The 13994-nt window shown below is 40.6% G+C and overlaps 1 protein-coding gene across 15 annotated transcripts in view; it reads right to left on the bottom strand.

The window, feature by feature from the left end:
- Nucleotides 1-13994, bottom strand: part of TANK (TRAF family member associated NFKB activator) — a 549717-nt gene that overhangs the window by 137249 nt on the left and 398474 nt on the right. For 14 of the 15 annotated variants that reach the window (XM_069224232.1, XM_069224233.1, XM_069224226.1 and 11 more), the window contains one exon: nt 8013-8201. The exons of the other annotated variant lie outside the window; for it this stretch is intronic. In XM_069224232.1, the coding sequence (XP_069080333.1) occupies nt 8013-8201 (189 nt within the window). The remainder of the gene's footprint in view (nt 1-8012; nt 8202-13994) is intronic. 15 annotated transcript variants of the gene reach the window in all.

Raw genomic sequence — 13994 nt, 5'->3', positions numbered from 1 at the left:
GTAGGGACAAATAGCCTTCATCATCACCATCATCATTGTCAGGTGGTGACAAACGCTGGTCAAAACCCAAGCTGAAAAGATGGAGTCTCTGAGAAAGGGTCTGTGGTAGTGGAAGTGTTTTGTTTGAGTCACAATGTACAGGAACTGGGAGAGCTGCAGTGGAGTCATAATATGACTCTGGTCGGGGTCAGATACCTGAGACAGCATGGGCTGGACGTCAGGACCTGAGTCAATGTAGAAAGAACTGCTGCAGGTCTTGGAATCAGAGTGGAATTCGGTACTGGAGTCAGTGCAGAACCTGAGGTAGGTTTGAAGGGCTCAGGCGGCACCACAGGTGCACCTGCCTAGAGTACCCCACCAGGAAACCCCTGTTGCAAACTGGGGCATGAAGGCATGCCAGAGGGAGCCGAAAGAATGCTAAAAACATGGAACATGGCCTTCTTAAAGGCCTTGACCTGCTGAGCGTTGCTGATGACCTTGAAAATTTGTGGCACAGTGGGACTAGTTGTGGACTCGGTTCCTCGATTGGGAGCAAGATTGATTAGCGCGTTGACACCCTTTGAGCTTCTCTTTGGACAGAGCATGGCAACATGTGGTTAAGTCTTGCTTATACTTTTTATGCATCTTCTTTGAAACAGACTTCCCGGATGACTTTGACATAACAGAATACCTTTTGTGGAATGGCCGAGAGAGAGAGAGAGGAAATGGGTCCGCACCCTCGATGAGCAAGTTCTGTGACTGCTTGCAGCGTTCAGCCACATACAACTTTGCTTCACAGTCCCAGATCATCTTTGGATGCACGAGGCTACATTCTTTACACATCTTAAAGTCGTGTCACAAACTCTAGAGAGACAGATCAGATATGCGGGTCCGTCGCTAACATCAGTTTGACAGTCACAGGACTGTTTGAATCCTGTAATCTTTGGTAGGGGGCATTGTTCTTTAGCACACTGTACAAAAAGAGTTTGCAAGGATTTGTCAGCTGACAAAAAAAGGGAGTGGAGCTCTGGATCCAATTTCCAATGCATGGAAAGGAACTTACACTGGTGCGCAGAGGTGACCCCTTTATGTGGTTCAGCTCCATCACTTCAGGGTAAAACAAAACCAAAGCGGAGATGCATAAAACTGCCTAGTGGCGCACAGGAGTACTGCTGTGAAAACTTACAAATCTAGTCTGGTGCCTGCAGGATATTCCAAAGTTGAAGAATCTGCAGTTAGAAGTATCCATCATAAAATAATGAATGTATATTTTCAAGAGGACTCTGTAGATATTTTTCTGAAAATGAAATAATCAAAATAATGAAGTGCAGGTAAAGGTTTATAGTAAAAAAAATAAACCAGTGAAAGAGATAAGCAAGTGAGTGAAGGCTGTTGTCCGGGGCATGCATCTGAGACGCACATTCAAACATGTTTCCTGAGGTTTGCCATGTGTTGAGGCACTTCACTGCTTTACCCAGAATAGGAGTGCTTACTGGGGATCAATTATCAAACGTATACAACTGGCTAGAAATAACGTTACAGAAAATAATCAACTTGCTGTTTTTAACTAAGGTGAAAATACATTAAGACAGTACAAGGCTTTGTATTACTAACTGTTAAAGAGTGATTCATTGGCTAGCAGGGATCCACCAGAAAAGCAGTTTGGGAACTGGATTAAAGTGATTTATGTAGAGTTTGCAGCCAAGATACGCCTAATCATTCTCAGTCACAGGCTAGCAATTTAAAAAATAAACCATTGTAGACTTCCCTCCATACTCACTCCTTTTCTTAATGTATGAAGAACCTTTTACGTAAACTATATTGGTTAACAGCAACATTTCCCAAGTTATCCATCCATAAGGTAAGTATTAAAGTGACTATGTCCGTTGTTGACACTGCATACTATACTTCCAAACGTAAAGGTGCATATTCAACCTTGCTTGTCAAGGGAAAGAAATTTGTTTTAGTCTCAAGACGTAACATAAATAAAGAAAATATTCAAATAGTGCTGGCCATTGACACCAAGCAGCAGAATTATGATTTTTTACAGAACAGATTGTCTACCTTGGAGTTAAACTAATGTAGTCCCAAAGAAAAGCTTTTGTCTCCTAATTATAGTGTTAATCAGTGTATCAAATAAAATAAAATAAAACAATAGCATCATCAATTCCTCTTTTTGGTTAACTGTTGCCTCCATATTATGATTGTGATTTTGATGTATTTTTAAAATTTTATAGCCATCTGCCTTTATATATTCTGTCTGAATTTGAACTCTTGGATTTCCTCCTTGCATGCAGGTCCAGAAAGTAGAGACAGCCCCTCTGATATATGATGCTTTGACCCCTCGAAGGAGAGCAAAGTCTCCTTAAATTTAAATAGCAATATGTAGCTTTTAGAAAAAGTATTTTTTGAGCATCATTTCTGGTACCTAAGGAGGGCCTTTTATAAACCCAATTCCTGCAGACACATCTTCAGTTATCAATGCAGTGGTTTACCATGCAGGACGAAATGGGCTATGTATTTACCATCCTTGATATTAACAACTGATTTGCCATAATGCCTCAGTCTTATTGCTTTTAAGTACGTTTGCATTTTAAAAGCACCTTTACCTTCTGTACTCCTTGAACCTTTAAGGTGAAAGAAACGTAGGGATTCTGAGAGCCTGCTATGGATAAGGAGGAAGCACAAGAACAATAAAGGATATTTTTTTTAATGAGGTCCTGTATATGAACGAAATTACGAATAAGTAAAATGGTATCATGGAAAGTCTATATCTTATTTAATGGGATATTTTAAAGTACATAATTACACCCTCAAGAAGATCTCTTTGAATCACTGAATTATTTTAAGGTGTTCTAAGAGGACTTCAGTCGAACGAAGTCTTAAGAATTAAGCATTTTAAAGAATTAGGAACATTAGCCTTCTTATAGTTGCTGATAATAATATCCTTGCATAACACCCTGAACTTTAAAGGTGGCCTGCCACAACATTTGGTCCATTTACTCTTGGAGCACCATAGAAGTAGACCAGACACTAAGTACACCTGCATACTTTGAGGCTTTAACAGGAGAAAAGGATGGGCAATGTGGAAAATGTGATGCATGAAGCAGGTTATTTTAAAAGAAATTCTGTCATTCACACGAGTCAGTGCAGATCCTAACTGGTGGCTCAAACATAATCACATTTTCTCAGGTTGATGCTACAGGACTCTGTATCCAGTGCAGCACGACACAAATACATAAACCTGAATACATCTAAAAAAGAGTGGGCAAAAGTTCTGACCACTGACTTTCTCTGTCAGAAATTCAGAAATGGAAGAATGAAGTGACAATCACAGCTAAAATGTAAATAAGTAGGATTGTGATACTCCAGTAGTTTTAAGGAATAGAGACTTGACGAGGACTTAAATATTTCTGACTACTCAAGTAGGGAAGGGGAGTGTCATAGAAGGAGGCTACAGCCTGAGGTCCCACAAGTTAACAGAAATCCTCCTCAGGACAAAGTTGTACTTTGATGATTTCAATGCTAAACAGTTTACACTTGTTGGTTCAATGTTAAACATTTTACACTAATCCACCAACATGCTGCTTCAAGTATCACAGGGAGTAACTGGGTTGTCTAATTATCTTCACCATTCCATGCCGGAGATGAGCTACTACCAAAGTCAGAGTCACAAAGTAAACAAGAAGAGGCAAACCAATCTGATGGTTGATAGTATCAAATTATGCTGATTGATGTAATAAAATTAGGGCACCAACGCTGTCTCCATCAGACATTGTTCAGGAGACATTTATTTGAGGACCTACAACAGCTTAAGTTCACAAACCACCACCTAATTCATCCAATTTATAGTACGGAGAACTTCAGCAACTCTCATATGGTCAACAGTGCAAATGTGAGACAGGCCGACCAAGTGTGTATCATCGGATTTTTGTTTTAAATTGACTCGTAGACTGGCTAGCAATTCACCTACAGCTAAGACATAACATTTAAAACAAACTACATGTGATCAATGTGGCACTTTAGAGTAATGCAGTTGTGTTTTAAGACATCTCCTGTCCAACTGTTGCACAAGATTTCTGATCTGACATTAAACAAGTCTACCCATTTAACGATGAATGAGACTTCCACACTACCCTTGCCAGTCTATCCACCAATGTACAGTGGTTGATGGTGTCAAAATCCGTAGACATATCAAGCAACATTAAAAAAGCTGGAATACTAAAATGATATATTTTGAGGACTGCGGCCTGTACAGCGATTAAAATACTTGCAATCCTCCTTTAGGTAGGAGAAAGCCTGTTTATTACCTCAAATGCATGTAAACTCAGTATACTCCAAAGCAGGACTGTGGCTGCCTAATCTAAAATGTTTAAAGTGCCCGGGAGTATCTGAGATTGAGTAATAGCGCCTAAGATAGAATGTGTTAAGGTATTTCTTTTTCAGAAGAGACAATATCCGCAACTCTTTCAGATTGAGTGGGTCTACTTCCTCTTTGCAGGAGTTGTTTACTAATCCCACTAATAAATGTCACTAATCCTTATTTTCCTCTTTACCAAATCAGCAGGTCAGGGGTCTCCTTCACTGAAGGTGACATCTGAAGATGAGATGATCATAATGGTTTTGTCCACAGAAATCTTCCAAAAGTAGAAGGTGATGTGATACTGGTCAATGTGAACATGTCTATTTTGATAACTTATACATGTGAGAACTGAAGCGATAATTTACTTTACCATAGCCTGAAAATCCACAGTGTAGAGGCGGGGAGGGAAGGCAGGTGGTCCCAGAAGAGTATATGGCACATGACATTTACAGAATTATTAGCAGAGTTATTTACATGTTTCCACTCTAGTGCCTACCCAATGCCATGATCTTTGACTGCATACTGTGGAAGTTGGTCAATGTATTAGCAGAGAAGTATGCCCCCAATTTAAACAATGCTTGGACAAAAAACATTACAGGCTTTGTAGAGCATTTCGCCAGATTAGCTTTGATCATCCATTAGAGGTGATGGTGGACTATTTTTTAGGATTATACATTGAAGAACTGATACAAATGCCAAATCACTGAATGCATTTTCTTGATTTTGTACATAATGTTTTCAAAGGTATATTTGTAAAATGATCTCTTTCAGACATAGATCTCAATGCTCTGCTGTATGAAATTGACTTATTGGTTAAGGGTCGGCGGTGAAACCCTACTCAAGCAGCAACCACAATTCTTATCGGGGAGAAACAAAAGCAACCCGCAAAGTAACCTGTGCTCAAGCCTCTGGTAACTTGGCATAAAAGAAGTAGGTCTATCTTAGAGGAAATGTACAATTTTATAAATTCTTTGAGGCCAAAACAACAATATCTAATCAGTAGAACCAGAGATATGCATTTTCAAGGCTTTAAGGTAAGTATAGTGCGCCTAAAAGCACAAACTGACACTCAAGGTTATCTGGTTGTGTGAGACAGGGTGAAAGTCACAATTCAGGCAAACCGCAATGGATTGAGGGCCCGATACAGTGAGCATGTCTGTCCAGCTGAAGCAGTTACCTTCTACAGCCTAGCATGAAGAGTTATTTTTGCGGGTGAGGAGGCCAAGAGAAGAAAGGAGAACTGTAGTGGGAAGAGCAGGCCGGGCGTAGGGGACAGTAGTGGATGTAGCACAAAGATCATGTTGGGTGTTGCGCATAATTGCGGCTGGAGGTTTGCATTGGTGGCCACTGGGGGCGGTCAATGCGATATCGCGAAGTGGCGATCTTGCATTGCTGGTCGTTGCTGGTGGTTGCTGTGGAGCAAAGAGTCCAGTTACCTGGAGCTTCACATTTGCGGTCAGCAAGATCTTGGTGCAACAGGGACGGTCTTGAAGAGTCAAAAACTTCAGGGTTTCACTTCTTCTTTGAGGAGAAGCTCAATTAATACCACACCAAGGGTCAAGGATCTGAAGGGCACCTCCTGGGGATTGGGGACACACTCCAGCACAGGCCAGAAGGCCTGAGGCAGGTCCAGGCAGCAGGTCAGCTAGGCAGATGCAGGTAAGACTCTAGAGTTTGTTATGTCCCTGGAGCTCAGAACAGGAGGTTAGTCAGCTAACGCTTGATGTCACTTCAGCCTCGGACAAAGAGTGCAGGTCCAGGCGTCCTTCTCAGCAAGCAGGGCAGGCATCAAGCAGCAGTGCAGCAGGGTGTCCTGCTGAAGTACCCCCAGGTCCAATAGGGTACTCAAGAGTTAGGTCTGAGGGTCCAATATTTATACTTGGTGTCAGCGTTAAAGTAGGAGAAGTTTCTGGTGGTTTCTAACCCCAGAGGTGTCTGTAATTTCCTGCCTCCCTGTCCTGGTTCCAGTCTGTTTGGGGGCACAACAGGTGGTGTGAAGTCATTTGTGTGTGAGCCGAGCTGAGTCTGTGTCTTTAAAGTGCAAGTGTGGTAGGTGATAGCTCCACCCCACCATGAAATCAGAGATGGTCCATCCTGCCAACATCCAAACCCTCTACTGTGATGCTGTCTGGGAGGAATACCCAAAGGTCAACTGCCAACTACACCTAGTCATGTGACCCAGGAACAGGCTGCAGGCACCAAATGGTAGGGACAAAAATGCCATCTTTCTAAAAGTGGCATTTTCAGAGCTGGGACTTAAAATATAACTTTGCCATGAAAGAGGATTTATTTTAAATTACAATTCCTCGGATGCTAAACATGACTTTCTTACCAGCTCCCAATCAAAAGTTATCACTTGACTATAAGGTAATCCAATGTTATCCTATAGGGGAAGTAGACCTCACGGTAAAGAAAAACACATTTGGGAGGTTTTCACTACCACAACATGTAAATCTTAAAAGTGCATGTCCATTTTTTTTATTAACAAAGTACCCTGTCTCTATGGGCTTTCTAAGACCTACGTTAGGAGTAACTTATATGTAATAAAAAGCACATTTTAGTCTTGGCTATGGGGTTATATCCCCAAGTTGAAATAGCAGTTCAACATTTCGGGCTCACTGCAATGGCAGGCCTGAGACATGTTTTAATATCCCACCAGTAGCATTTCATTTACAGGCCCTGGTTATAAAGCATACCACTTTATTAGGGACTTATAAGCAAATGAACTATTCCAATCAGTTGTAGGCCAATTTTACCATGTTGTAGGGAGTGAGCACAAGCACTGGCCAGAAGTGGTACCATGCACAGAGTCCTAAAGCCAGCAAAAACGAATTCAGCAAAAATAGTAGGGGTGAAGGCAAAAAGTTGGGGGTGACCCTGTAGGGCAGGTCAAGTCCAACAGTTGTAGTACAATTTTCAACTTTCCTGAGAGACGCTGTGCAGGTCAGAAGGTGAAACACGTGATTTTATTTGGTGAGTCCATTTTGATTTAATTGTGCACTATTTGCAATTCTGTGGGCAATTGAGATAGTTAATTTGATTAGTCTGTCTGAGCAAAGCTCACATTCAGTGTTAAGGGAACCCAAGTGCTAAAAAGCATGCAGTGCAATATATAAAAAAGACAAATATCGCACAGTTTATTGTCAGTGCTCTGGTCTCTCTAAAATTTTAGACGAAAGGTTAATTGAGGTAACTGTGTGATCTGAAGATAGGTATCATCACTCACACTTTTAGACATTCTATATCAAATATAAATGTAAAACGTTGCTCCGCGGGGCATTTAGTTTACAATTCACACACTTATTTCAATACTTTCGAAAAGTCAAAATAAAAATGAGTTGAGAGAGTAATTATTCGCAAGATAAAGTGGCTTTCTACACTGAACTGTATGCAAATGCAATATTCATACACAACAATATACTAAGTGCAATAATGGTTAGCCTGTATTAAAAAAAGCGAAAAGCAATACACAAAACTGTATTCTTAAATATAAAGACATATTGTTCACAGTTAAGTATCACAATATGAAAAACAATGTACTCCTATGAGGAATCCTTGATGTACCTTTTCCCAAAATACCATGAATTGCAGAATACTTATTATTCATGTAATACTAGACAATCTCATTGAAGTGACTATTTTACACACGTCCTTCTTCATATGGTCTTACCTCGGTTTCACAGATTTGTATGTTTATGCAGTTTACTTTATCAAGCCTCTCATTTGCTTCTTTCAACTTATTTCTCAGAAGCATGATTTGTGCATCCCTACTGTTCAGAAGTGATTCAAATGTTTTCCCCTTCTTAATGCTCTCTTCTTCGATTAGCTTTAATTTAATTTGCTCTTTTTCCCATTGCTCCTAAAATAGCAGAAAGGTAAATAGCATGAGAGTAGAAAAACCCTAGTCTTAATTCCGCTTGGGAAACCATACATGAAATAAAACACATTTGTCAAAAAAACATCATTCAACCTATGGTATATGTAGGAACCCAGGAATGTATAAGAGGACACTGGTACACACGAAAGGAGCAGAGAATAAAACAAGTACTGAAAAAAGCAATAGGTCTCGGCGCTGAAATACCAAGCTCTTGGTTTCCAATGCTTTTTGCCATTAGCATGGGAATGCATGCATTAAAACACAAGCGCGCACATTAAAGATAACTTTGCGATGGGTTTTCTATTAAAGATGGCTGGAGATGCCCATGTTCAAGTGGTGATGTATGTGCCGTGGCGCATGATTCATGGTGGCCACTTTTAATTTACTCCTCTAACATTACACATACTGATGTTAGAACAGTAAATTAAAATGTGGAAAAAGTAAACAAGTGTTGGCAAAATGGAAGCAAGAGGCCCCGAGCTGCACCCCGTAGCTTGTGGGCCCTGTCAAAAAATAAAGAAATAAGAAATTTTTTTAAATAATTTACACTGGGAGCAGAGGGAGTGAAAAGACACAACAACTGGGGGAGGCAGAGAAAAATAGGAAGGGAAAGTAAGGAAGCACATGCACTGCTATGCAGTGCAGAATGCCAAATAAAAACATGAGATCTCTTATGGGTGCAGTGAAAGGATGGAACTCATAAAATCAGAACACTTAAATGGACTACTGTGAGAAGCAAACAGGATAGGACCGAAAATCGTAAAATCAAGAGAAGACAACTGAGACAGACAACAAAGCCATCCCATCATAAGCAAGGGGCAGACCCAAAGTCAATTCTAATTATATGTGCTGTAAACAACAGGTCTCCAGATACCATGTAGCCAAGATGTAAATACGTATGCTTGAGAGTGTGCAGGGCTATTATGCAAACTCCCAAAACATGAAACTATTAGTCTCTCAAAAGGTCTGAGAATTCTTAGGCACTTATACCACAGCCAGATTTCCTCTTTAAAAATGTCATAACGAAGGGCCCAAGAGGCGGACGATGAAAGTGTATCTGACAGATTTGTAATGAAGCCTCTTGCTGGTGTCTTCTCCTGGCACATGCAATTCCCTGATCAGGTTCTACTAGAATCAGGGTCAGACCTTCTATTTCTTCAGCACTGTAATCTGACTAAGTAGTTCACCACCACAGGATACCATTCATCTTCCCCCCTTTAGCTAGTCAGTAGCTGTCGATAACCCAAAGGGTTCCTGGTGCTATCCAATAGTTTTTTATTGTTCTGTGGTCTCACTGATGGATTCATATTGGTTGTTTTATGCACTCACTTGAAAAGACCAAATCCCTCATGACTCAATGGCTTGGAGACCAATAGACAGCAAACTCATGGCCTTCAAACAGCTTACTGGAAAGCTTGGAATATAATTTGCAGCATTTCAAGACTGATAAAAAGACATTTAAGAACTAACCACAAATTCATCTCACACATCTGTCTGACAGTACGTTTTCTACCTCACATCATGAACTCAAATTTGAGGCAAGAAACTTAAATTTGCCCAGAAACACCGCTTCCCTTCCTCCAAATGTTCAATCTCTCCAATCAGCACATTGACATAGATAAGGTACACGTTTTCTTCCAAAACTGTCACCCGAGAAGAATCATAAGTAGTTCACAATCGTTATTTCAGTAAATGTTTATCAACAGTGGCCAGTGTAAAATTCTAAAAAACAATAAAGAAAGCAATATCACACGGAGAGTTGATTAAAAGTATGACAATTATTTATCTTTCATCAAAACAGAACAAAATATTTCACAATATGAAACACTGATGTCGGTGGTTTTCCTTTACACAATTCTAGGCCATGTACCAGCTTCACTTGTTGCCAGAAAAGAATTCATCCAGGGCGAATGAGTCATATTGTTAGATCCAAGTGTCAGAAAAGCACATCAAGTCTAGGTACATTGCTCCTATTAATTTACTGTACCCATGTTAGAGACAGAACACACTTACATGATCTCTCAGAATAGCATGATCCATTAGTGTGCAAAGGGAGGTCAAAACCTTTGCTGGACAAACTTTGGCAATAGTTCTTCAGGCCGGGTTTGAGCATTAGTCCACTGGACGTGCCAGGGCCTCTAAGAATTAACAAGTACAACTATACTAAGTGAAAAATATAAAGAGCTTAATGTCCAAACAAGTACTCATGAATACTAGTGAATATTATTTAACTACAGATCACAAAAGGTTTGGAGGTGGAAACTGAAGAAAGGGCAATCAGAGAGTACAGGTACAATATGCTATAGAATCCTACTTAAAACTATTCAAAGTTATCAGAGCATAGACAAAACTGAACAAATTCCATAAGTGCCCTAATTGGCCTTTTCAACAGAGCTGGGATCCGAGGACCATAATGTCAAAGAAGGACTAGGCCAAACACATAAATATCGGACCTTGTGAGAAGAACTGTCATGAGACTTACACGAAAGGATGGAAAAGAAATTCAAGCAGAAGTTGGTTGCTAGCAACATCTGAAGCGATCTCTACTATGCAAATTCAGCTTCGCAAAAGTCCTTGAGAAATTCAACCCCATGTGATGATGAAATTTACACTAGATATGAGATTGTTAGATCCTTGCATTATGTTCCTCTATGGCCCATTCATGATGGGTGGGTTTCTCAGAGCACAAATATCGGTGTGTGCTAGTCTAACAGATTCTTAAGTTGGTTACACAACCTTGTATCAGGAGATCACAGATATTTAAGATAATGAAAATGGTCTGTGCCAAAGCACATGGTGCTGGAGAAGGTGGCCTACTTGGAATATTACTGAATTATGTTCTGATTGGTTCTTGTAATGCTGAAATTCTGCACAGATACTTTTACCAACATCATTTCTAGAAAACGTGTCATTTACAGTTTTTGAAACGTACACAGCTTCTTGGCACAATACAGCGGAATCCCAGCACAGCACCTGGTTAATGGTACTAGGTGTAATGCAATGAAGGACTCTAGGTATCTAGGAACTGTCTCTGAGAAAAACAAGATACCTCATATTGATCAAACCACTTCTTCAGTCCTTCCACCCTTTGAGGGACCGGGTACCACAGTTATCTTGCAGCGGCTTAGATGAACAACAGCACGGCAAAACCATGAAAGCAACAGCTATGCAGAGGTACAATGGGCTTGGGGTCAAGTCAGAAGATTGTCTTCAATGTAGCAAATGTCTCCAATCTAGCAAAGCTCTTCTTGGGGGCAGGTGAGTAAGAGAGAGAGAAATAAAGACAGGAAGAGAGAGATAAATAAAGACAGGATAAGAGAGTGAAAATTAAAGACAGGAGGGGAGGGAGAGAGCGAGAGCTAGAGGGTGGGATCTCAAATGCTATAACGAATTTGCTTCCATTCCTTTTCAGTGAAATTTGAACTTGTTCTCCCATGTGTCTCTCAGTCCTTGCAGTGAGACTTTAAGCACTTGAAGCAATGCCACATATAATATAGTTACGGCTTTTCAGGTATAGCATAGCATGCATATTATTTTTAGTTAAGATACGAAATGTAGGATGTTTCGAATATTTTGGCCTTTTCTTACTAATTTTTTTATTTTTATCAAGGCAGGTTACAAACTGATCTGTCTGGATGTCTAAAATAAATGTTAAGAAAGCGCTCTAGCAGGGCAGCTAATTAAATGCAAACACAATGCAAAAAAAAGCATTTTGTGTTTTAGGGTGATCTGTTTTTCTCGAAAACGTTCACTTTTACTACTATACAGCTACTAGTTCTCAAAGGAAATGCTCCCCATGTTTTCTCACCATCGGGCGCTCACTTCGGCTTTTCTGGAGGCTGGATTTATTCTGCGGCAGGAAGCCACGAGCACTGGGGGTAGAGAGTACTGGCTTTCTTCTGATTTTATCAAGGTGCCTGAGGCCAGGGGGAAGGGTTGCATGGATTGGTGCTTGGTTCCTGCCGATGGGTGGCCTCTAGGGCAGACCAGTAGAGTCATCTTGACGATTTTATTGGCCCCAGGCAAGACATATTTTTGGGGCCTCTGTTCGGAACAACTTTGAATTGTATTATCCACTTTCTGCTAATTGAAATCCAATGATGCCAAACAATACTGAATTATATTTTAAAGGTTCAGACACGGAAACAGAAATACGAAAGAGCAAAAGCAAATTTTCCCTGGGGACCCCTTGGAAGTTGGGGGCCCTGACATATTGCCCATGCCTATAAATGTATCTGCAGAGGAGGGAGCAGGTGCGTTGGTGCGTCTGAGAGCAGTCCATGAAAACACAGGAGGAAATGTTGGTCATTGTTTTGGAGGGCACACTGGGGGCGTCTGGCGAACAGCTGACAGGTGGGCTCCACTGAGTGTCTGGCTCTGTCACCAGCTTCACCTCATGAGGCCCGTGAGGGATACTCTATTTACTTGTCCACCCCCATCCTGGAATGCCGACAGAGGGATTGCCCAGAAGAGTTAGTGGCATGAAATTCTACCAGAATGGAAGGACTAGTTCCCTCGGAACAAAGACAATTGCTATGAAACACGTCAGGAGATTTCGAAAATAACAGACACATTATTTGGCTGCACAAAATAACTGAAATGTTACTAAATTAATCTAAATTGATAACATTTAATTGTGGCAAGATACCCTTTGAGATGTTTCAAAACGCACCTTTTCACCAGGAAGGGACTCGATAATTGGCTGCCTGAGCTGGTCTCACACACCATGCTTTGTTTGGTGTTTCATTGAAGCATGGAAAAATCTTGAATTGCTAGAATGTTCTCCTATGAAAAACGAACTTTGCAGTGTGACTATGTATTTGAATACAAAAGTAACTAATATGTGAGTAATCTGATCTGCATCTACCAAAATGCACTGCCGAAGAGACTGATCCAACATCTGAGAGTGAGATTTCTACCTTGATCTGAGCAAGTCTGAAATCCTCTATCGGTTGTCGGTGCCCGTAGCCTGCAGCGTACTTTGGCATTTCACTGCAATAATATATCAGCGTTTAAGCACCCTCGAATGCAAACGACATGCTCCTCTGAACAGGTGAAAGCATGAAATACGTATCAGGAGGTTTCCAGTGTGACTGAGCAAATGACTGAAAAAAGAAAATCAAATTTGAATAAACATAACTGCAATAAAGCATTACAGGAGTAGTACAACATGGGAGAGTTCGACTCGCAGCATGTGAGAAAGTCCTCTTTTTATGCTTATGTGAATGCTACATAAATTTGAAAACCACTTAAGAGGAGCAGTAATAACTTGCCTGGTAACAGTTACTATCACTGTGGAACAACAATTTAAAGCGGTGGAACACTCAAATGGAGGAACCATGTTCTAAGCTTTCCCCTTCTCATCCGTGCTCTGAATGCACCGGAGGTTAACCGCGTGTTCGTCTGTCTCAACTAAGGAGACTTAATGAAAATCCGTTAGTGATGAGCGCACAACTACACTTTAAAAAAAAAATGTTTTACTCTGGTAAAAGGCGTCCTATTCTTCAGTTTATCTGCTGCGCATAAGCTTTTTAGATAGCATCCAGGACAATTTCTGAAGAGTCCCTGCACTAGCACTTTGCCTTGTGTAAACTTGTATTAATGAGGACATTTGCTGAAGTGACCTTATGTTTTGGCATGCCCTTGGTTCTTTTTAACCTGATTGTATTCTGGTTAACAATGTGTTCTCATATTATGTAAAGGTTTTAATTAACTATAAGATGAGAAATAACAAAGTACATGCACTTAAGAAGAGATTGTAAGAGGAAGGACGCC

Source organism: Pleurodeles waltl, chromosome 3_1 (genome assembly GCF_031143425.1).
Source record: "Pleurodeles waltl isolate 20211129_DDA chromosome 3_1, aPleWal1.hap1.20221129, whole genome shotgun sequence".
NCBI classification, from domain to species: Eukaryota; Metazoa; Chordata; class Amphibia; order Caudata; family Salamandridae; genus Pleurodeles; species Pleurodeles waltl.
This window is presented reverse-complemented; position numbering and strand designations above follow the sequence as displayed.